Genomic DNA, 25,261 nt, shown 5'->3' on the forward strand with positions numbered 1-25,261 from the left:
ACTGAAAGCCTCCTGAATAGCTATGAATTGGGCTATGAATCCTTCTTTCTAAGCAACTGGCTGATGTGAAGGTACCAGTGTTGAAAGGCAACAAGGTGATAACACTTCTGTTTTCTCCAATGGAAGTGACTGCTGAACAGGATCCAGCAAACGCAGCTTTGTAATGTGAGCACTGCAAAGCGCAATGTTAAGCAATATAGTGCAGTGTAATTAGACTGCTGACTGGTAATATGGAGGCAGTGCTGGGGCTCACTCCAAGGGTCAGGCTCCTCACATTTGAAAAAGTTGAAAGGCCCTGACGCTGCCTTTGCTCCGGAAGTGACACACATAGTATCCCCCAGTTTCGCCACTCTACAAGCAGTCTCACGTCCAGCCGAAATCCCAATCCTGAGGTGCAGGTGGCGTCACAGAGAACCTGAGTCTCAGAGTTAAAAATGCCGGAATTAAAGAGCGCAGACCTAGGCACCGCAGGGCCACTCCTGCAGAATTGCGCAACTGCCGCAATAGCAGCAGCTCCCCAGATTCTGCATAGTCCCGCAGAGGCGCAGGGTGGTCTGCTTTGCAATGGCGCACAGCTGAGCAACTTAAAGTTCACAGAGACTCAACCCACCCAGGCTCCATGCTCACGGCGCACACACAAAGAGGGGAGAAAGGGGAAGGAGTGGTTGAAAAAGAAGAGAGCAGAGTGTGAAATGGAGGCGATGGAAAGGAAAGAGAACTGATAAGAGCAGAAGAGTACCAAGGAAAGAGAGTGCGCTGCAGTGCAGCAAAGTGTTAACAGGAAGAAGGAGAAAAAGACCATCAGAGGAGGCCAGGAGAAAGCAGGGAGAGTCAGCCGCAGAAGACAAGTCAGAGAGCCGGCATATATTGGGAGAAGCCGCAGAAGACAAGTCAGAGAGCCGGCATATATTGGGAGAAGCCGCAGAAGACAAGTCAGAGAGCCGGCATATATTGGGAGAAGCCGCAGAAGACAGAGAGCCGGCATATATTGGGAGAAGCCGCAGAAGACAAGTCAGAGAGCCGGCATATATTGGGAGAAGCCGCAGAAGACAAGTCAGAGAGCCGGCATATATTGGGAGAAGCCGCAGAAGACAAGTCAGAGAGCCGGCATATATTGGGAGAAGCCGCAGAAGACAAGTCAGAGAGCCGGCATATATTGGGAGAAGCCGCAGAAGACAAGTCAGAGAGCCGGCATATATTGGGAGAAGCCGCAGAAGACAAGTCAGAGAGCCGGCATATATTGGGAGAAGCCGCAGAAGACAGAGAGCCGGCATATATTGGGAGAAGCCGCAGAAGACAAGTCAGAGAGCCGGCATATATTGGGAGAAGCCGCAGAAGACAAGTCAGAGAGCCGGCATATATTGGGAGAAGCCGCAGAAGACAAGTCAGAGAGCCGGCATATATTGGGAGAAGCCGCAGAAGACAAGTCAGAGAGCCGGCATATATTGGGAGAAGCCGCAGAAGACAAGTCAGAGAGCCGGCATATATTGGGAGAAGCCGCAGAAGACAAGTCAGAGAGCCGGCATATATTGGGAGAAGCCGCAGAAGACAAGTCAGAGAGCCGGCATATATTGGGAGAAGCCGCAGAAGACAAGTCAGAGAGCCGGCATATATTGGGAGAAGCCGCAGAAGACAAGTCAGAGAGCCGGCATATATTGGGAGAAGCCGCAGAAGACAAGTCAGAGAGCCGGCATATATTGGGAGAAGCCGCAGAAGACAAGTCAGAGAGCCGGCATATATTGGGAGAAGCCGCAGAAGACAAGTCAGAGAGCCGGCATATATTGGGAGAAGCCGCAGAAGACAAGTCAGAGAGCCGGCATATATTGGGAGAAGCCGCAGAAGACAAGTCAGAGAGCCGGCATATATTGGGAGAAGCCGCAGAAGACAGAGAGCCGGCATATATTGGGAGAAGCCGCAGAAGACAAGTCAGAGAGCCGGCATATATTGGGAGAAGCCGCAGAAGACAAGTCAGAGAGCCGGCATATATTGGGAGAAGCCGCAGAAGACAAGTCAGAGAGCCGGCATATATTGGGAGAAGCCGCAGAAGACAAGTCAGAGAGCCGGCATATATTGGGAGAAGCCGCAGAAGACAAGTCAGAGAGCCGGCATATATTGGGAGAAGCCGCAGAAGACAAGTCAGAGAGCCGGCATATATTGGGAGAAGCCGCAGAAGACAAGTCAGAGAGCTGGCATATATTGGGAGAAGCCGCAGAAGACAAGTCAGAGAGCCGGCATATATTGGGAGAAGCCGCAGAAGACAAGTCAGAGAGCCGGCATATATTGGGAGAAGCCGCAGAAGACAAGTCAGAGAGCCGGCATATATTGGGAGAAGCCGCAGAAGACAAGTCAGAGAGCCGGCATATATTGGGAGAAGCCGCAGAAGACAAGTCAGAGAGCCGGCATATATTGGGAGAAGCCGCAGAAGACAAGTCAGAGAGCCGGCATATATTGGGAGAAGCCGCAGAAGACAAGTCAGAGAGCCGGCATATATTGGGAGAAGCCGCAGAAGACAAGTCAGAGAGCCGGCATATATTGGGAGAAGCCGCAGAAGACAAGTCAGAGAGCCGGCATATATTGGGAGAAGCCGCAGAAGACAAGTCAGAGAGCCGGCATATATTGGGAGAAGCCGCAGAAGACAAGTCAGAGAGCCGGCATATATTGGGAGAAGCCGCAGAAGACAAGTCAGAGAGCCGGCATATATTGGGAGAAGGAGCAGGCGAGTGAAGCCAATGAGGGAAAGAGAAGGTGTGGGCTGAGAATCAGAGGGGGTCCCTGGCCTCATTCATAGGAAACCTTGCGCCCTGCTGGAGAGATGAGGCTGCCTGTCACATGCAGGAGTGGACCATAAACAGCCCCGGGGTTCCCAGGAAGATAAAAGAGTTTATTCCCCCACTCCAACCCCGTCTAGATGAACCAAGGCTTCAGGTGTGGGGTTTCCTGATAGTGTTTGAGACGTGGAGCGTCAAGGGAGCATTCTGACAAGAGCGCAAGTTTCCAAGAAAGGCCAAAGACCAAGTCAAGAAAGAAGTGTGAGGCGGTGAGTGACTGCTTCCTGCTTGGAAGAGGGCCTTATCCTAGGGAGAGAGGGAAGGCCTGAGAACCACTGGAACGCTACCTATCCTACAACCCAGTCACTGAGACCATGTCACCCCCAATCCCCTGTCAATTTGTAGTGTCTATATACAATCTGTGAAATTTGAGTGGGCTTCAAGTTGTCTACTAATCCTTTTGCCACGACTGTGGCTATAGATAACCCGACCCCGGGTAAGCCTAGGAGGGAATATCGGCACCTGGGCCTCCATGTCCATCAGATTGGCACTGAGATGCGCTCTGATCAGCCACCTTCTCTGCATCCACAGAGTTGTGCTTGTTTCAGCAGCCTTCTCTGCAGCCACAGAGATGCGATCTGATCAGCCGCTCTCTGTACAGCCACAGAGATATGCTCTAATCAGCAGCCCTCCCTGCAGCCACAGAGATGCGCTCTGATCATCAACCTCCTCTGCAGCCACCCAGATTCTCTCTGATCAGCAGCCTTCTTTGCATCCACAGAGGTGCACTCTGATCTGGAGCCACAGATATGGGCTCTGATCAGCAGCCACAGAGATCCGCTCTGATCAGCAGCCTTCTCTACAGCCACAGAGATGGGCTCTGATCAGCAGCATTCTCTGCAGCCACAGAGATCCGCTCTGATCAGCAGACTTCTCTACAGCCACGGAGATGCGCTCTGATCAGAAGCCTTCTCTACAGCCACAGAGGTGCACTCTGATCTACAGCCAGAGATAGGCTCTGATCAGCAGCCTTCTCTGCAGCCACAGAGATCCGCTCTGATCAGCAGCCTTCTCTACAGCGACAGAGATGGGCTCTGATCAGCAGCCTTCTCTGCAGCCACAGAGATCCGCTCTGATCAGCAGCCTTCTCTGCAGCCACGGAGATGCGCTCTGATCAGCAGCCTTCTCTGCAGCCACAGAGATGCGATATGATCAGCAGCCTTCTCTGCAGCCACGGAGATAAGCTCTGATCAGCAGGCTTCTCTGGAGCCACAGAGATCCGCTCTGGTCATCAGCTTTCTCTGCAGTCACGGAGATCCTCTCTGATCAGCAGCCTTCTCTACAGCCACGGAGATGCGCTCTGATTAGCAGCCTTCTCTGCAGCCACGGAGATGCGCTCTGGTCAGCAGCCTTCTCTGCAGCCACAGAGATCCTCTCTGATCAGCAGCCTTCTCTGCAGCCACAGAGATGCGATATGATCAGCAGCCTTCTCTGCAGCCACGGAGATCCGCTCTGATCAGCAGGCTTCTCTGGAGCCACAGAGATCCGCTCTGATCAGCAGCCTTCTCTGCAGCCACGGAGATGCGCTCTGATCAGCAGCCTTCTCTACAGCCACAGAGATGCGCTCTGATCAGCAGCCTTCTCTGCAGCCACGGAGATCTCTCTGATCAGCAGCCTTCTCTGCAGTCACAGAGATCCTCTCTGATCAGCAGCCTTCTCTGCAGCCACAGAGATGCACTCTGATTAGCAGCCTTCTCTGCAGCCACAGAGATGCGCTCTGATTAGCAGCCTTCTCTGCAGCCACAGAGGTACACTCTGGTCTACAACCACAGAGATGCGCTATGATCAGTAGCCTTCTCTGCAGCCACGGAGATATGCTCTGATCAGCAGCCTTCTCTGCAGCCACAGAGATCCTCTCTGATCAGCAGCCTTCTCTGCAGCCACGGAGATCCTCTCTGATCAGCAGCCTTCTCTGCAGCCACAGAGAAGCGCTCTGATCAGCAGCCTTCTCTGCAGCCACAGAGATGCGCTCTGATTAGCAGCCTTCTCTGTAGGCGTCCAGAGAACAAACCTTTTAGTGTCAATGAACATAAACTAAATGTCAACTTTTGCACAAGGAGACATGGATTATTCACAATATGCTTTCTATTTAAAAATCCACAGTAACCACAAAGCAAAATAATGCAATTAAAAGGTTTCCAAATTAGGTCACACCACTGAAAAATCAGGCTAACCTAGAAATGTGATCAAAGAATTAAATGTGTGATTGCACCAACATCTGGAGTCTGCCCCCAGAAACACGCAAGTGGCAATCCTTGCAGGCATGGCGGAAAGCAGGACTGGCCGGAACAGAAAGAAGAGGAGTCCACGGGACATTCACCTTCCCCTTCAAAAACCAAGAAAGCTAATAAACCTTTCCACCCTGGCTAGTCGAGGTAAACTCTGGGTCAGCCTTCCCATCCCCTCTCATGGAAAGGGGAATAACCAGAATATAGCACTACTTTGCCTTAAAGGACTGCGGGCAGGTTAGAAAGGAAGGGAAGGCACGGCAGCACCCCTCAACCAGGTGCCCACTGAACATTAGCAGACTTAGAGTTCCTAAAAGCGAGGACATCCCAGGTGCTGAGCAAGGCCGGATGTGCTCGGCTAGTCATGTCCTGCATGACCTCCATTGTGTCAGCCACCTTGAGAGTGTGGGCTGTGCATCCAAAATGGCCGCCAGCCCTACCAGCAAAAAACGAAACCTGAAAGTCAAAAGGAAGGGTAGGCTGGCCGATTTCCGCCCAGTCATCGAAAGGGGGTCTGAGCCCTACCAACAAAAAACGAAACCTGAAAGTCAAAATGAAGGGCAGGCTGGTCAATTACCGCCCAAAGTCACAGAAAGCAGGCCTGAAACTTGAGCAAACTCTATGGCCCTCATTAAGAGTGTGCCAGTATCCTGCTGGTATTACCAGCAGACTCTTAATGAGGGCCATAGGTAATACTGGCAGGATACCGGCAAACTGCACTCACCGTCTGTGCTGCCCGATATCCCAGGATTACGGGGATATGACGAGTGGCGGAGAGCCAGTAACCTCCCATTCCCATGGAGTCCGATATGACTCTATGGGATGGACTGAATCACCACGACTGGCATTACCGTTGCCGCTGATTCAGGCATTTAATTGCTGGTAGGGGTCTGATCTACCGGCAGACTTGAAGTGTGCCGGTGTGGAGAAAATGCCGGAGCCAGAATAACCGGCATTTTTTCTCTCATTTATTCCGGACTGGCACATGAGTGCCACTTTCATACACAAACTGGTACAGCCGGCAACTGGCTTCCCTTGCCCTACAGAATACTACGCACGCAGAGTATTTCAGTTCTAGCTGCGCGTGTGCTTGGGCCAGGAAAAAAACATGGTTTCCCCAAGCTGCTGTAACCCCGTATAGGGGGTTTATCTTGCGCTCTACCTGAATTAAGCCTACCTGTAACTACCTAATGCGAACCTGCACTTTCTGTAACTAGCGCCTAGATGCCTCTGGGTTTTGTGCGCTGAAATAAATGCATAAATAAATAGGCATCGATCGAAGAGCGATAAACAAGAGGCAGAACGAACCCCTACGCAGTGCAAGATACCTGGTGGCAGAGCTACAAGTTTAAAGCCCCTGCTCATTGCAGCTCTTGAGGGCTGGAGGAGCGCCCGTGCAGGCATAAGGTTGCTTTCAATCAGTTGGCGAGACTTATGCACTGCTGAGGTTGGGTAGATGCTCCCACTATCCTTATTGCTGAATGCCTGATGGAACTGCAGGGTGGGTATTCACTTTCACTTGCCTTCTTCCCCAAAGATCACTGACTCTCCATGCAGATCCAAACGCGAGCGCCTTTGGCGACCTTCTTTCGAGAGTCATCGATGCATTTCAAGCATATGTAAGCGGTTAATCCTGTCGCTTTTAAATGAAGGCATCCCCTTTCTGTAGGAGCCAGGAGCTTGCTGGCTTCTTGTGTTCACCGCCATTACCTCCTGGAGTGGATGCACTCAATTTGCCACAGAGAGATTTAGAGCACACTGGCGGAAAGCAAGAGATTGTATTGTTTTCTGGGGGGCCTATTCATTTTCAGGCTTCACGAATCTGCAGTTTTTTTCTCAGCCACCTCCTAGTCAGTCTTGTTTATTTCAGTTAAACAAGTGTGCTCTATCATTCCTGCGTACTCTTCTGTTTCTTCTCCATATGTAAAAGGGGTGCGTGCAAGGTCTTTAATTAAGCAATAAGCCCCTTGCAGGGGGGCATTACCACTTCAGGTAATGCCACGGGGCCCTTAGTTACAAGCCTGAGCAAAGCTCCCTTCCCCTGGATACTCCAGTGTCTCTTCTGATCAACATCACATAGAGTTCCAATTATGGTTGGGTCCCAGACCTCGGCTCCTCTTCTTTGAGTAGTCAGACCTAGTTCACTAACCTGCCAAGTACTGCCACGAGGAAGATGACTCGTGTCTCAGTTTGGGCTTGATCCTCGACCCGGGTTTCTCTGATTGTCAGTGATTCTATTCCTTCCACTGACACAGGGAAAATTTCCTCTGTTGCACAAATAGTCCTCTTGACTATTGGGATCTGTTACCCTTCGTTCAATGTTCATGTCATAGGGATTACCCCAGGGACCATACAGAGGCCCTCTCACTTCCATACTGTCTCCGCGGGCAGACCCGTGCCTCCTGTTACCTTGTATTAACTCGAGGCATGTCTCTAAACCTCACTGTGACTGGAAGCAGTGTCTCGTTGTCTTTGCTGGTCTTCCCTGTTATCTCCCTTTCCAATGGGTCAGTGTCTTTCCGTTGACTATGGTCTCCACACTTGCCAAGGACTCGCTGTTCTGACTTCTCGGACTGTATTACCGTTCCTCTCAGTGGTCAGTGGCCAGAGTGTCTCGCCTTTCTCCTCCGGGATTTGACAGGGCTTTTCTCACTTTTATGCCAGCATCCTCCAATCTCAGGATTCCAACTACCCCGTCTCGCATTGTCTCTGCTCTGTATGTCTTACCAGCAGGGCTCTCTCTCTCGCTTGTCCTTCTTCGGTTTTTAAAGTGTTCAAATGTTCATTTCCTCACGAGAGACTAGACCGTTATTCTCGGTACTGGAGAGTGATTATCATGTCTCTATGCCTCTTCTTCATCACAGTACTTTCAGGTTCTCTATAGTTCTCACCTAATAACAGTACATAGGTTTACCCTCTACAAAGAGATTCTTCAAGGAAGTAGAAGTTAGAGTGTGTGTAGGTGTGTTGATTTGATACTACATAGGCATTTCACATATCAGCATATTTTAAAAAGAAACGATTCACTGGTAATCACGTGGGGGTCCAAAATGTGTTATCTGTGAAAATAGAAACATGTATGAATGTTTCTTACAGTAAAGTTTATTTTGGTCGCATTGCCCCTGTTACACTCAACAGAGGGAAAAACACTCTGGTATGTTAAATTGTTCTAAATATTTAAAAACCTTAATAATTTAGGTTGGATGCTTTATATTTTTTGTAAACAAAACAATATCAACTATTTTTATTCTAAAATATTTCTGCAATATTTCGTGACTGTAAAGAGTTCACAACAGCCAATTTTCTCTCAAAAAAATAATTTACTATATCCAAGTAAGTTATTTAGTATTTGTTGGTTATTTTGCAAGTAAAAATACATGACCACAAAATCACCTTTATAGTCTGGAAAATTCCAAACAATTCAGGTGAAGACTAATTGCTCAAGATCTCCAATTATTTTGGGCTCCATCCATTTTACACTTTATTGGAAATGAATTCCACGAAAAGGGAAAGGAAACTTTGATTTGCTTGTGGCATAATTTAAAATGATTCTTAATTTCAAAGGAGGAAAAATAATAATTTTGGGATCTGATTTAAATTTTCAGACATCTTTAATCAGGAAAATTTGAAACAAGTTATGGTGAAAATTGCATGAAAGTAATAATGTGGCTCTTGTCTTTTTGGATAAAGGGTTAGAAGAAGTAGCTCATACCGAAAGGTTTAAAAGTGAAAAGTAATTATAATTTGGTGCACATTTCACATTAAGTGAGTTAATGAATGGTTTAGAAATATTGACTTTTGTAGTTGTATTTAAATAATTATTTATTAAAAAAAAGAAAACAACCACAATTGATAACAAAAACATTGACATTTCTTTTATTTTCTAATATATTAAAGCACAACATCCACAGCACAATGGTTACAAACAGGGGAATAACAAAGCAAAGAAGCTAAATAAAACGGGATGTTGAACTGTGCAATGGTACAGAGGGCGAGTAAAAAGAAGTTAAATAAACCAGGGAAAAGCCTAGGGGAGAAAATGAAGACAAGACCAGCAAAGGTCAACAATCACAGTACAAGCCAGGGTACAGTCCTCGTCAACTCGCATGGTAAGGTATTAGAAAAAGAGCCACCAAACAAAATAGTCGAACAATGTAACGTTGACTAAGAATGGTTCACCGTTGTGAGACATCTATGACCGGAAGAAAATAAATGGATTGAAGTGTTTTACAGAATATAAGAAAGCTTTGCTCTGTATATTTCCACAATGTTAATGTATTACAAAAAGCAGGTATGTGTGCCTAGTCTAGTTATTATCAATGGTCTGAACAAAAATAGATAATTAAATGACAGAAAAACTCAGAGGAAAAGGAAAATAGTGGAAGAAAAGAAATTTAAGGGACGGGGGTACATTACAAATGATGATGATTTTGATCATTTTCAAAGATAAATCATACAGTATTACTAGTTTAGGATTTTAAATCTCGTAAAAAGGGAGGATAGCACAGGGGCAACGTGCTCGCCTTGGAAGCAAGACGACACGGAGCACCACAGGTTCGATCCCCCGGTCCGCGCTTAGGAACTTTATTTTCCTGGGTTAGAGCTATCCGTCCAATGGCAAGTGACCAAGATATGCAAATCATTTCCCATTCAACAGCGCCTTAATATCTGTATCGTGCGGATGTGTAGTCTTAACCACCACTGGGCCATGTTATAACACTTTTGGTCCCATCTAAATTACCCTATCTCACCCCAGCCAAGACCATTCCCTTGGTATCATAGGACAATTCATGTAATCTGCTTTGTATTAGTTTTGAAATGTGAACACCATTTACTATTGGCCAACATTGGGATGTGTTTCCTTACCAGAGTTTAAAGAACCAAAGCTTCATGAACCCGCGTCTTAATGCCTTATGAACATGTTGACTTTCTCAGTGAGTTTGCTTGCTAAGTCTTTTGTCTGTTTCATTTTAGATAACTCAAGAAGTATAAAAGCATCACCTGATGTGGCAGAGAAGGTCTTCCAGAAGCTCAGAAATAAACATGAATTCACTGTGTTGGTGACGCTCAAACAATCCCAGCTGAATTCTGGTGTAATACTTGCAATCCATCATTTAGATGAAAGGTGAGTGTTATCGCCTGTATCAAGAGTTGGTTGGCTGGCAATGCACAGTGATGAACCCAAGATTTACAGCTATCGATCATTCTAATACTTGAATTACACTGGCTGGGCAGGATGATTTCTTTATGTCTGATAGTAGATTAGAAATTGGGAGACAATAAACTACACTATAACAGAAAGTTATTTAACTCAGATTTTCTTCACACTCAGTGTTTATATGTATATTCCGTCCTTGTATTTACTGCACATGGTCATGCATTTCTATGCTAATTAAAAAGTCTAAGGGCCTCATTACCCGGTAGGCGGTGAGCCATGGTGCTATTAGCGCCATGGCTCATGCAGGTAAAATACCGGCACCGCCTTGGCGGAAAGGGGATTTACCGCCCCATTCCAAGGTTCGAGGGGCGGTAAATCCCCTTTCCGCCATTGCCCTTCCCCATTCCCATTTCTGCCCCATAGGGCTCTATGGGAATGGGGAAGGCGCTAATTACGGCACCGCAATTTTGCGGTGCCGTAATTAGCTCCGAGGTCCCTTAGCGGGTTGGATTTTAATGCCTGCAAAAAGCAGGCGTTAAATCCCCCAACCCACAAAGGGACCTCGTAGTAAGGCGGTAGGGATTTACCGGTACCGGTATTTTACCGGTACCGGTAAATCCCTACCGCCATCCGTGTAATGAAGCCCTAAGTGTTAGGGTTTTACATCTCGACACATGTATCGGAACATCCCAACCACCAGCTCCTTATTACTCTGATATGAACACAAGATACGGCCTTAAAATAATTCATTAAAACAAATTCATCATCTTAAGTCTTGTGCATCAAGTGAAGCCGTTCCAGACCATTTCCTCTACGAAAAAGGGCTTACACATGTACATGCATTTGACATAACATTCCTTACCTGGCTTTGATGAAATATTGTTGGATGTGCATTTTGGTGAGTACAGATATCTCTCCAAGTCAACAAATATTCTTTCAATTCTTCTTGGAAAATGTGGCCTGGGGAATAAGCAAGAAAAGAAAATGGGTGTCCCCAAGGTAACCTGATCACCACAATGGTCTATCCCACACTTTGATGAAAGTAATTTTGTGTAGAAAGGCCCTATACTCTTTGCCCTCATTTTATCCATGGAATTTCTTTAGACTACGTCCCACCCTTTTCTTAAATATACATTTGATCTCCACTTGAATTTAGCTCTGTTTACACCTCTCCTAACTTCCACAAAGAGTTTTCTTGCCAGCTCCTGGTTGCTAATACATTCTCTACCATCCCAATTCTGCTGAGTAAAGATTAATTTGCAAAGTCATACTTCCTTTTCTTTACCTTCTACTAGACTGCTGCTAAATCCTGTTCTACATCAGACTTTAACTTCTCTTTTGTCCCTTCTCTTTAATACATTGTCCACCCTTCTTTCTTTAGAGACAAATTGTTTGGAGCATTCTGTACCTGAAGCACCCCTCCCCCTTTTAAAATGGCTGTCATTCCACTTAAGTCAAAGTGAGTTGCCTCTTCTTTTTAGACGTGACTCATTAGCAGCAGAGAAAGTGCTCAACAAAGTCTTGCACTGGTGATAAGCACTGGGCAAGTCTGGACTGCCGTTAGGATCTCTCGCAAGGTTAGATCATCTTCTGCCGATTCCGTACCAATGTGGATTGATCATTCCTTCGTGTAGTGTAACATTGAACCCGATCTTCCACTCAAGAACTATGCTATCGGGATCTACAATTCGGCTACTTCAAAGCACTCTGGAGTAGGAGATATTCTCTCTTGTGCCACTCGCGGTGGTGATTTACTATTTAGCACACACGACATTGGGGGGTCATAACAAGTCTGGTGGTAACCAGCGGGTTGCCGCTGAACTGTAACACCCTTTCCACTGCCTGAGATCCTGGCGCCACCGGGACATTACAAGTCCCAGTAGCCCGGGATATCAGGCCGTGGAAAATATTAGTCCCCATTCCCATGGAGTCCGATAAGACTCCATGGGAATAGGGACTCAGAATCATTGGAATCGTTAGTAACAGTGCTGGTGCTTTGATGGAAACTGTGTCTACCAGGGCCATTGTGCTTGCTGGTCAGACCTGCCGTGAGCAACATTGCCGGCAGGCATAGTTGTAGTCTGCTCATCCGGAAAGGGTGCCTGTATGTTGCTACCGGCACTCTTATTTCTGAACTGGCAGACTTGCAATGACCCCCATTGTATGTACGCTGGAAAATACAACTGTAGGACTCTATCCCAGAGTGCCTTGACCACACCAGCATTCTGCCCATTATATTCATTTCATGTGCCCTCCTCTTAGACACAAGGCTCCTTGTAAGAGGTGATACAGAAATGCCCTTTGCAGAAGGCCTAGCAGTAAAGAAGACCATCCCCCGCTCCACCGCGAGCAGTATCCTTTCTGCGGACAGCCCTTATTTACTAGGAGGCAGCTGCAGCCTCCATGCTTCTTTCAACCACCGATGGAGTCACCCTCTGTCAAATTACACATGTACCTTAAGCACAGCAGAGGGTGACATTAGGCCGTGTTTCATTAGGCCTCCAAAGACTTGGCATCCATCCAGTTCACATTATGTAGCAAACTGTTCAAAAACCATTAACAATTTAATGTTATACAGCAATTCTTGACCTTTGTGCCACATCATTGAACCAATGAAGCGTTGACCTAAAAACTCCACTTTCGGCATAAAGAAGGATTTAATTTGCATTGAACGTATTCACATAAGTATACATAGGAGCTAACCTTTAGGCCAACTTTGTTCTCTATGGGAGAAGGCGGCTTTACTTAGTTGCCAGCCAGCATGCAATGCAAACTTGCCAACCATTCCATAGAGAAGCAGTGTTTTTCGTTTGCCAATCAACAGAGTTTGCAATGGAGTATAAAGCTTTCTGAGATAGGTCAGAGTATTTTAATATACTCCATTGGCTTATTTCCAGATAGAATAAAGATGAACTGACCTGACATTGGCCGTGTCATTGTGTTAAAAAGACTGAACCAACCAGTGGTTGAGACACAGTGGAAGCGCAAGCCGACTCAGTGTTACCTAGCAATGAAATAATGATGCCAAGGTATGGGGACTGTGCATTGCTTCTTCACTCCCACTGTTTCTGCGGTGACCACCGCGTGCTTCAGACGGGGGACTCCGCCAGGCCCATTCTCTGTTCTCCTAAAGAAGGGCAATGGGCCAAAATGTATTTAGACGCGGCTTTCTTAGTGCTTGAAATTTTGGTTGCCAAATCTTTTGTTGAAGTTTTTCATTTGTTTGAAATAACAAATGTGTCTTTTTTTAATGTATTTTTTACTTTATTTAAACAAAACATTTAATTGTGTTAGGAGCGGAAGAGACTACCAATAATATATTGAAATTCCTGATGTTAATTATGTTTCTTATTTTTCAATTAGATTTAGAAGGGTCATAGCTCTCTATTAGGCCTCCATAGACTTCCTGAGGGACCCCTTTTCTATTTTGGATTGCTTAACTAAGAACTTAAAGCCAAGGTTCACACACCATAAAATAAACTGTATTACTGATGCAATGTTGTTATGCAGGAGGTCAGAGAATGATGCTACAGTGTAGGCAGTAGCAAAATATTTAAACAGAGCCTGGTATAAGAGAGTGACATTGTTAAAAGAGGTCATTTAATTGCAATTAGTACCTGGCGAGGGTGAATGAGGTCGTATAGAGCAAGCTCATTGGCCCTCCCCTGGCCTTACTGGCCCTACCAGGCTCGGTGCACCTTCGTGTCCCGGAGTTCATTCCGCGAGTGGCCACCATGGAAAGGGTGCAGGGACTACATGTAGTCCCTTCCCCCTTCCATGGCCGACCATTATTTATGTTTATTTTATTTTTCACATTTGTTTTAATAGCCACCATGGAAAGGGAGAAGGGACTATGTGTAGTCCCTTCTCCCCAATCCCTGGTGGCCATTTTTAATTGCTTATTTTTCTCAAGTCGAGAAACGGTCGCAGCACCGTTTCTCAACTGGAGAAAAATTGCTATTAGTACCCTGGTACGGCGTGCCGGGGTACTAATGGCAATATAAGATGAGGAGGGGGGCATTAATGGTCGGATAATGCCCTCCTAATCGGGTTATATTGCCTCAATATTGTGCTAATAGATGGAATCTATAATGAATTGTAAGGTAGGAATGAACTTAAATGAGTCTGTGCTACTGTCATTTCTGGGATTATATTGTGTATATGATGTGATATTTTGTATTAACGTGATTTTAATGAGTTAATGATATTTGTATGCCTAATGATGTGTGCAGCGAATAAAGGCAATGAAAGAAAGAACAATAACAAGCAGCTGCTCTGTGATGCAGTTCTTTTCATTGGCCAATTACATCTTAACTAAAGCTATATTTTCATGGGGACCATTGAAGAAACAGGGCGTACCTGACAATGTCCTCAATTACTTGCCAGCTGTGTAATAATGTTTCAAGTTAGTGTGAGTTTTCCTTGTGTGTGGCAACTTTCAGCTGTGCAATGTATTGTAATGGCACATTATGGTAAATTCATCTCTGCATTGCTCTAACAGAACATTTCTGCTTATAGATGAGTGTTTTTCCATGAATGTATAAGTGTTTCTATACGTTTTGTAAAGCTGCTGGGGGCAAGCCTGAGGGAGGCGGCTTGGGCAGGTACTGCGCTTATTTAAGCCGCTGGTGAAATTATTCATTCGGGTGACCATGTTAATTCTCACCCCCACTGTCCCTCTACTTACCAGTGTCCACTAGACCCATTGTGATCCATTGCTGCAAAATATCACCGGCGAATTTGTAGGAACACAACACCTATTGTGCAAGAAATGATGCTCGGCCAAACAAGCACTCTCTAAACATATGCTGTTTGGTTAAAAGCTATATATGGTGAATACAGAGATAACTCTGCTGTGCACTGACACAGCAGCAACCACGTGGTAAAATGACCACCTGGCTTGCATAAAGTTACGCACAACGTGAAATGTGCACATGAGACGCTTGGTTGCAGTTTATCATGTACAATTTCATGTAAGAGCCCGTTGGCATTAGAACGATGGTGCAATCGTGTACAGATACGCAATGACGTGCTTCATCTTATCAGTACCAAAGTGTATAATATTATTCAAGAAGTCTGGCAGGCACACACACTGCCTGTCAGAAATGAAGCTTTGCTGAAATGAACACAGTCTTGGGATAGAACATCATTGGTACACCCGGTGTCATTGCACTAGCAGCCTACAGATTGGATGGTAGGTGCACTTGTATAAACAACAAAACATTGCCAAAAGAAAATGTTATGATCAGAAACAAAGTTTATTAATTTCAAGAGAGCTAAATGTACCAACCTTCCCAGGAATGATTCGGACTGAAGATTGCTGCTCAAGGCTTTTTTCTCAGCAAAAGGCCAGGAAAGCAACTCCTCTTTCGCACCTAGCAGATGGCTTCTGCACAACTCAGGAAGGCTTTTGTAATCCCAGGACACCTATGTCACACTTCCCTCACATCCCAAAGGGGGACTCTCAGTAGGGAAATATGGACTCTCGCTACAGCACTAATGTCTATCATTGGCCATTAGGAAATATGTATTTTTACATGGAACCAGACTTAGATTCGTAGCAAGGGAAATGTCCACTAACTCCTCTGCAAAGAGAGAAATTAACTCCACAGCTGCATTGCCTCTCTGCACAGTGGTAGTGACCCTACACCTCCTCTCTTGTTGAGGTAATGCATGGTTCTCTGGCAATGGAAGCCCCATTGCTTCGCTGCATTATCTCTCCTTCTTTTATCTGGCACTTTTTGGTTGTGTATCGCCCGCCTGGACCATATGCTGGGTTTCTTGAACCCCTCTTGGATACTGCTTCTAATTCACATACTCAATTCTCACATCTTGTAGTGTTGGGAGATTTCAATTTGAAATGTAATGACCCACGAGCCCCAGCACTCAGCCTTTTCTTTGACAGTCTGGATGTTCTGGGTCTTGCCCAACTGGTATCAGGACTCACCCACAGGCGGGGGAATACCCTGTATCTTGTGCTAGCTAATGAAGCTCTACTGTCCACCTGCTCAGTTGAGCCAGTTTGATGGTCCGATCACCACCTGGTGACCTGTCTGCTTAAAGTGGTCCAGGTGCAGTAAAAGGCTGCACCCCAAGAAAATGGCAATGCTGTTGGCGTTCGGCTGACCTAGTGGGTTTTGTGTCCTTGGTTAAAGGGTAATGCAGTGCTGCCCCGATAATTGCTTTTTCAGGACTTTCCCATTCATTGCTTGAAGTGGAGGATGTGGTGGCTCCTTTACATCTCATCCAGTCATGGAGGCTTCCAACCGAACCCTGGTTCACAGAAAATATTTATTTGGCACACCTTGTTCTTAGACAGGCAGAAGGAAAGTGGCGGATAGCATATGACCCTGGCCTTAGATGCCAGAATAAACTTCGTGCTGCAGGTTACTGAGCAGCTATCTGAGTGGAAAAGAAGACCTTTTTCGCTCAGAACATGGCGTCATCTTTATGCCAACCAAAAGCCCTCTTTTCTGTAGTGAGATCTCTCTCATCTTCAGCTAGATTGATTCCCTGCGTTGGCCCTTCCCAGGAACTTTGTGACTCACTGTCGCAATTCTTTCTTACCAAAATTGAGACCATACGAGCTAATATTGCTTTGGCAGCAATAACGACTGCCCCTGAAAATGAACCGCTCCAGCTCTCATGAGTCTAACAGTTCCGGAGGCCTGGTCTTCCTTCCACCGCTTTACTGAGTCAGACGTACTCGATGCCATTCAACATATCAAGTCGGGGACTCCCTCCGATGTGATCCCTCTTGCTGTAATGAAGGATATCTCCCCTGAGCTTCTGTGTGAGCTAACAGGGGCATTTAACGCCTCTTGTCAGACAGGCTGTATTCCGCCTGACCTTAAGGCTTCTTCTGTGATCCCCCTTCTCAAGAAACCTTTGCTGGATCTGTCTATTCCTTCTGACTATCGCCCAAACTCACTTTTCCCCATTTTTCATGAAACTTTTGGAGTTTCTGGTTTCCTCTCTGCTGTCCTCCTTCATGGAATCTACAGGGCTTTTTGACTCCACTGAGCCAGGCTTTAGGCCTGGTCGGGGTATGGAAAGTGTCCTGGTTTAGGTACAGGATATGGCCAGGCTGGCTGACTCAGGAGGGGTTCGGGCCCTGATCTTATTAGACCTTTCGGCGGTGTTTGAAGACCACCCCATCCTGTTAGCCCACCTTGCTCAGGCTGCAATCTCGGGTCAGGTCCCAGCCTGGTTCACCTCGTTCCCGGTTTATAGAACCCAAACTCTCTCCCTCCCTCCTTTTCTTTCTACTTCGTTCCCCCTTGGCTGTGGGGTCCCGCAGGGCTCCACCTTGTCTCCCATTCTCTTGAACATTTTCATCTGGCCTCTTGTGTGTCTCATTCGCTCCTTCGGCATCAGGTGTTACTCATATGCCGACGACACTCAGCTCCTGATGTCTGGCGTGGGGGCGTGGATGAACCACAATTGACTGAAGCGCTTAATGGAGACAAGATGGAGGTGTTGGTGGGTTGGTTCTCCCCTGATCTTTCACTCTGGATCTCCTCTTTTTGGCCTTCTTCTTTGGTCCTCTCCCGATCCTGGCTGCTAAGGTGAAGAATCTGGGTGTGGTTATCTCTGCTTCCTTTTCTATGGAGGCACAAGTCTCTGCGGTCTGTCAAGCAGGCCATTTCCATTTGAAAATACTAAAAAAGGTGCTTCCTTTAATACCTTCACATTTGCAACCTGCCGTGGTCGCAGCCTTGGTTCTGAGGCGCTTGGACTATTGCAACTCTTTATACTTGGCTCTGCTTAAGTGCCTAGTCCAGAGACTCCAATGCCTGCAAAACATGGCTGCTCGGGTGGCCACCTGCTCCCCCTATGGGGATCATATCTCACTGGTCTCGCACTCTTTGCATTGGCTGCCGGACAATCAGCCTATTGATTTTAAGGCCCTTTGTCTGGTACATCGTGCCTTCCATAACCAAGGGGCTGAATACCTGCACGCCAAGTTCACTCGCTATCATCCCGCAACACCATTACGATCTGTCACAGCAGGTCTGCTCTGTGTCCCTTCATTTCGTCTCTCCTGCATTGGAGACCGGGCCTTCTCGGTTGCCTCGACCCAATTGTGGAACAACCTTCCTTTGACATTGAAAAACTTGTCAAATTATCTGGGCTTTAGGAAAGCCTTAAAAACCTAGGAAGGGACTTTGTCACTTCTCTATTTACCATGGTGGTGGCCATCTTGTTTTCCTTTTTTTTGATGGGAGATTCAGCATGCGCAAGATGCGCGCAGCTGATTTCCTTAAAAAAATCAAATTCAACTGTTGGCACACCTGATGAAGCTCGGGGTGCAAATAGCCATAACCCCCTTGTCAGTAGGTTTACAGAGCCGGTAATGACCCAGAGCCCTCGCCTAGGCCCAAGCCAAAGACTCAAACTGCCAGGCCGTTGCCAGGCCTGCACGCTCTCCCCGACGTTGGCATGATTGCTTCATTATTCCACGCCCGGCCATCAAAAATAGAATCCTCACTGTCTAAGACACACAAGCTTCACAAATCTATATAGCTCCAGGGAACAGCAGACCCACCTGCCAGCAGAACGCAGAACACTGTCACTCTGCCTGTGTGTCCTGATGACAAGGTCTACCCAGAATTCCACTCCAGTCTGCAGCAGGCAGACCAAGCATTACAAGTCAACACTCTCTCTCTCAAAAACCACAAACTGTACTGTCAGCTCTGTTTCCAGGTGATGGGAGCACGACCACTGTGAACCACACATAGGTCCTGTGCCGAAGCTAGAATGCGATTTAACCCCCTAAGTGCCAAGGACGAGTATGCTCGTCCTTTTTGCTTAAATAGGGAATGGTGCTGCTGTCTTTAAAACAATGGGCGAAGCGGTCTGTATTACTCTACGGATACCAAGGCTGTGTAACCATCGCAAGATGCTTTGAATGATTCTTAAAAAAATAAAATAAAAACATTAGCATGCCTTTCAACTATATTTATCATCACCCTTGGCAACAAGACTAGTCTTGCCTTCAGTACAGACCATGGGTGTGGTCATGAATTCGATATATAGTGATTTCATACTTTATGCAAATGAAGGCGATGTGTCAGTATGCATTTGTTGGAATATTCATAGGCTGGGTGCCTGAAATGTTGACCAACACATAGGAGTTAGAGTTGAAACCGAAGCATATCCGGAGAGATAGCTCAGCGAGCAATGTGCTTGTTTCTGAGATTTGGCGTGCAACCTACAGTCACAGGTTTGAATGTTGGCTGCTCTCACCCAGCTCTGTACTTTTCCAAGGTCGACACACTGAGCACAGCAAACTGATCTGGGCCATTGCTGTTGGCATTATATATTTATTTATAGGTGCGCTCTGCTTTAAACAAATCTTTGGTACTTCTCGTACAGCCTTCACCATATAACACAGAAATATCTACAAGCCTCAGACATTGGGCCTCATTACGACCCTGCCGTCCCGGAAAGAATGGTGGCCGTAAAAACGCCACCACTGTTCTTTGCGGCCCGGCTGATTCAGAATCCTGCAGGCGGGAGGTGTCACTCCCACCAGGTCTGACCCGGCAGGAGTAATGCCACCCGCCTGCAGGTGCAAATGGAAACACTGGCTCCGTCATAGATGGAACCAGTGTTTCCATTGTCCCCATCCCCATGGAGTCCTATGGTACTCCATGGGAATGGGGACTTACAGAATTCCGCCACCGGATTTCCTGGGTCACCGGGGTCGTAATGCCCCAGTGATTCTGGGAATCACAGAGGTGGAATGGTAATATGGGTTCGGCAGTAGCCTGCCGGTTTTTCTGGCACGGTTACCGCCGGACTCGTAATGATGGTCTTTTATGCCTCTTTCTCCCAAAACATTCAATATGATACATGCAGAGATTAGGCTCAGACAGTCGGCACTGGCCTTTCCTTCTGAGCTTCCATGACAGAGATGTTCTGGCTCCTCCTGGAGATTGGTACCCCAGAACGTCTCGAACCACAGTTCTCTTTCTGCCCACAAGGATGGGCATCCAGTCATCAGGGGCCTCACCGATTCCCGGAGCCATCGACATACTCTATGTGGTCTCAGACTCCCCTCCCCCACTCCGTTCACTTCCCAGAAATACGTGAAAGCCCATGAGTAATCTACCAAGGTCTTCATTGGGAAGCACCCTCATGTAAGGTTGAGGGACCTCCTCTGGGAATGTTTTCACCTACTTATTTATTTATTTTATTGAGAATTTGTAAGGCGCTTTAAACAACAGGATTGTGCTTCAATGCGCCACAAGGGAAATCATTCCTGAAATAATCTTTTCTTCTGATGATAGTCAAGGTTAACTTGTCTCTCTTACACCTTTACCTTACGTTTTCCCACTAATGTTTGCCATGTAATGGGCCCTTCGTGCGTTAGCCATGAAGATTTCAGTCTGTCGTAACAACCCCCTTCAGTTTCCACGACAAAGTTGAGTCTTCGGCACCCCTTTCCATATAAAGAAACAGTGCTTGGCTTCCAGTTAGAGCTAACAGTGAAGTTAGCCCCACTTCTCCCAGTGTACCCTTTGTTTGACTTAGTGTTTAACATCATACGTGTCTTCCTAGTGTATTCAACCCTTTATTACATGCATGATGCCATATTTCTGCTCCAAATAAAATCATGGAGCTCAACTTGTGTTTATGTGCTAGAATTAGAGGATTATAGGGCTGTGCCTTTTAGACAGGCTCTCATTCCCAGATGTTCCTCGCCCTGTCTCTGACATCTGTTTTCCTCCCGGTACTCTCCTGCGTCCACCTCCAGCCACCGTATCTCCCAATGGCTTCTTCCGCTGTCCTGTGATGTTTCTTCCCCTTTCATTGTTATCACACCCTGCTCCATACTACTACTCCCTCCTCCACACTACAACTCCCTCTTCCACACTACCGCTCCCACTGTACTCCACCTTTTCCCCAGTCACCCTTCTTTCACCGTTACACTCACTTTTCAGTCACTCTCTACACTCCCTCAAACACACTCTCTAACTCCCCTTTCCTGCACACTCGGCAAACAGTACCACTTGCCACTGACCAACCAACCAATTCACCACCTTTTCTCAAAGTCACCTCTACCCTCCAATCCACTGTCCTTCCTCCTGCTGGACTCCTGGGCTGCCACCTCCTCCTCCTCTGACCTCCACAAACAAGCCTCAACTTCCTGTTTCCTATTGGCCCTCATATCTTCTCCCTCCTCGGCTGACTGGCCCTAGCCAATATAATCCTGTCTTCTCCACCTGGGAAGTTACAAATAGTGGGTTAGGCCATGCCCCTTTTCTCCGTGAGGGGGCCACTGTGCTCGAACAATGGCGGCCTGCGATGAAAAGTGTCCCTGTCGTGTTATGTGGTCCCGTGCCTTAACTCCCAGGATAAGTGAAAATTCGTTAAGCGACCGCTGCTCAGTGAAAGGTACTTGGGGGAATCGGTCTGGCGCAGCGGGTCAGCTATGCGCAGCAGCACAAGCGCTCCAGTTCCTCTTTTTGTTCTCCCCCATTTGCTGCACAGCTCCGATGGTGGTAGACCGGTAGCTTGGGGCGCTGTGCAGGACATTCCTGTGGGGGGGGTCTCTCCATACTGCTGCTGCCTAAAACGTGGTCTGCATTTTCTGCATAAGGTGTGGGTTGATGCAAGTTGGTACTGCACAAAGAGAAGCAGGCAGCTGGGGAGGGGAAAGGAATTGGTGCCCTCCAGACTGCCACGGTCCTCCACTGGGGTAGGACTGGCTATGGCTTCCACCCTGGTGTCTACTTCTTTGGTGAGGTTTTGAAGGAATTGTATTATGAATAGAAGAGTTTTACGGATTTGGGTTGTTACGCCCACATCGAAAAGATTGCGGCGGAATTGACCGTAGTCAATTTCGCTGCATTTCAAATTCGATAAAACAACCCAAAAGTAGTTAAACTACCCTTATTCCCTTTTCCACCCCCTCCCATGCCCCAAATGACCTTTTTCCTGGCCGCCGCCACCTCCTGTACCCCGCGGTGTCAGTTCTGTCCCTCTAACGCGGGTCGGATCTGACACCGCAGTGTCCCCTTTTCTTTTTGAAAATGTTTTAACATTTTTATTTTGGTCCAATGTCGAGCCCTTCCACCCCCGCAACTACCGCTTCTCGTGTTTGGTATTTTTGATTTTGCACGAATGGAACAAGCCTTTTTTGGTCTTTTGTACCATGTGTGCAAATGGATGCAGCACTTTGGGGTTTGTCTGAGTTTTACACCCACATCAAATATTCCAATTTCAGTAAACTTATTTAAAAAAATGCATTAGTGAATTAGTTTATTACATACCTTTTACACGATAAAATATATCACCACTTGAATTCATCATTGTCTTGCTATGCAACATCTAAAGACATTCCATGAGAGTAAACATGAGAATATTATAGATGTCAAGGTTTGGTAGACTTGTCAAGATCAAACTTGTGGCTTTAAGCTTAGAACTTTCTCCAGAAAGTTTATGCCTGCACACACACGAGGTGAATTTTCTCTTAGCAGAAATAGTCTCCAGTAAACTTATCAGAAAAGACAGTCCGGGGCGGCCTCTTTCTGTGTTGACAATAGAACAAGGGGATTTTGATGTCATTCCTGATCAAGTGAAAACTGAAGGTTTATAATCATAACCTTTGATGTTGATGTGGTCAACCCCGCAGACCGCTGCTTTTCAGCAGGCCCTGCCATTACAGAAAGGGAAAGCTCCAATGGAAATCGGGCTTTGGCCCAACACATGAAAGGGGCAGTGCAGCCGAAACTGCTAGGCCACATTCCTTCTTCACGACACCACAGGCAACCCCGACGCATTTTATTCTCATAGGGCGCCAGCAGTGAGGTGTAGCGATGAGCAAAACTGAGGGTTGATAGCTGGCATGATTTGAATTAATTATAACCACTGGCATTGCTCTGGCCAATCCTCCAGATCATCCTTTTTCAAATGTCCACCCAAGTAGGACATATTTACCTCTTTCTCTGAAGTGCCAGACCTGTTGATAATGCCACGAAAATGAACTCTTCATTCTCCTGTTCCTCTGGGTTCTGAAGCAGAGGCATCATTTTACAGTATGGTACAATCTCAACAGTATGACCCCATATTTGCACGCCAATTAATGCTGAATACCGAATTTCGGGACCGCCATTTCACTATATATATATATATATATATATATATATATATATATATATATATATATATATATATATATATATTTATATATATATATATGGTGGGGGTCTGTAAAGTTGTTAAAGAATGTGTATGGGTATGGAGGAGGCCCCCTGCATATATATTCAGGGAATTAATAAATAAATGTGTTATTTGGGGTTTTGGTATTTCATTTTCGACAATATCACGTAGATCCATCTCAACAGTGTCGGCCATTTTGAAGCAATGAGTTAACGTTTCAGTTCATGATGCACTCCTGGTTTATGATTCAGCAGTTATGCATAGCCTGCATTTTTTTATTCTTGACCTCCGTTCCTTCACCCTTTATTTGAGCAAGACTTTTAGATTTGCCAAATCATGCATATTTGGCCCCGGGGGGAGATTGGGAATTTGGTTCAAACATTCTTTTGCCCAAAAATGTATGTTAATGTACTGCATTGTATGTTTAGTATTATGAAGCCTGAATCTAGCAGCAGTAGGAAGCAGGGAAGAGTGAAAGGGGGTCTGTCATGGGCCTAAGGATCAACAACGCGTCACGGACAGACGTCAAGTTCCAAACATCTATATTATAAGAATAGAAAACTAACGGATGAAGGCTGGCCATCGTCCTCAGTCAGTCCCTCTCCCCCATTCTGCCTTCCTGGCGGTGATCAGAGCCACTCACAATTTCTGGGTTTTTATGTGCCCCACCCCTCGTTATTGGCTGCAGCGTCTTACTTCTCCTCCCTGCCATTACGACAAGCAACAACTCTCTGTGAACCCTTATTATTGAGAATCTTGGCCACTTGTCTGGATCATTGATTTGCTACTTCAAGTGAGGGTTGAGCTCCCGGACCGGATGTCCTGGACCTGGCCTTCCAATAACCCAGGTGCATCTCATTTTCTTGCACGGGGGTCCATGGGCTGAACCTTTTCCAAGGGTGTCTGGTATCTTGGAGTTGTTTTGTGGTGGTTCGCAGAGATCGATGTCCAACAAAGGCTCATGAGTGCGAGCGATGAACAACCCCATATCTTTTGGATCCGAGTAAGGCTTTGCAGCCTCACGCTCTCCAGGTTCAAGGGTGAGATATGCAGATGTGGGGTCCATGAGGGGGTGTCTTGGCTCAAACCATTTGATGATGTTTACAGTCTTTCAGTTGCTCAGTGTGAGCAGGTCCGTGAGACGAAGCCCCAGAGATGCATGCCGCAAACCTGTACACAACATTGAACGTATTTTAACTCTGGAAGCTGCTGGATTGGATTTGCACACCTACTACTGGGGGTTCTATCTTTATTACAAGGTTTCCACCCCTTTTCTAGACTGCAATCAGCGTTTTACCTGCAGGTAAGGACCCCAAGCAAAGCTGGTAAAAAGAAGTCTGAAGGTTGGGATGGGGCTAAGACACGCTGGGCTGGGGGTGGACTTGGAGCCTCTTGGATCAATCGTTCACCATTACACAGAGTGGCTGGTGGTCCAGGTCCCCATTGTACCCATCGCCCGATGCCACACTCTAGCCTCAGTCATTGTACTTTGTCCCAGGAAGTAGAGGAATACACACCAAGCTATAGACGGCACATCCTCTGTATGTAAGGTGGGGCTATAGCTCGTGTCTTTTGGTTGTAACCCCGGATAGAAGCTCAGGGGCTAGCTAACACTGAGTCCCGACAATCCTGTCATCAGCATAGCCCCGGATCTTTTCCAGACCTTGCAACACCCCTGCTGCCAACTCGGAGTATTGTAGATGTCAGAGGGGTTTCTTAAAACGGATCCAGTTGAAAGCAGTGCTGTAAACGGCACACACCAAATTTGGGGTTGGGAGTTTTTTTAGGAGGAATACACGCTCCCGGTTTATGGTCATTGCATCGAATTCCTTGCATCGACATGCATTTGCATCAAAATTTTTCCATCTAAAAAATTT

The 25,261-nt window shown here is 46.5% G+C and overlaps 1 protein-coding gene across 4 annotated transcripts in view; it reads left to right on the forward strand.

The window, feature by feature from the left end:
* Positions 1 to 25,261, forward strand: part of NELL2 (neural EGFL like 2) — an 871,367-nt gene that overhangs the window by 140,241 nt on the left and 705,865 nt on the right. For all 4 annotated transcript variants that reach the window (XM_069628010.1, XM_069628008.1, XM_069628011.1 and 1 more), the window contains exon 3: positions 10,031 to 10,181. In XM_069628010.1, coding sequence (XP_069484111.1) covers positions 10,031 to 10,181 — 151 coding nt within the window. The remainder of the gene's footprint in view (positions 1 to 10,030; positions 10,182 to 25,261) is intronic.

The sequence above is a fragment of the Ambystoma mexicanum genome, chromosome 12 (genome assembly GCF_040938575.1).
Source record: "Ambystoma mexicanum isolate Mex_15411 chromosome 12, UKY_AmexF1_1, whole genome shotgun sequence".
NCBI classification, from domain to species: Eukaryota; Metazoa; Chordata; class Amphibia; order Caudata; family Ambystomatidae; genus Ambystoma; species Ambystoma mexicanum.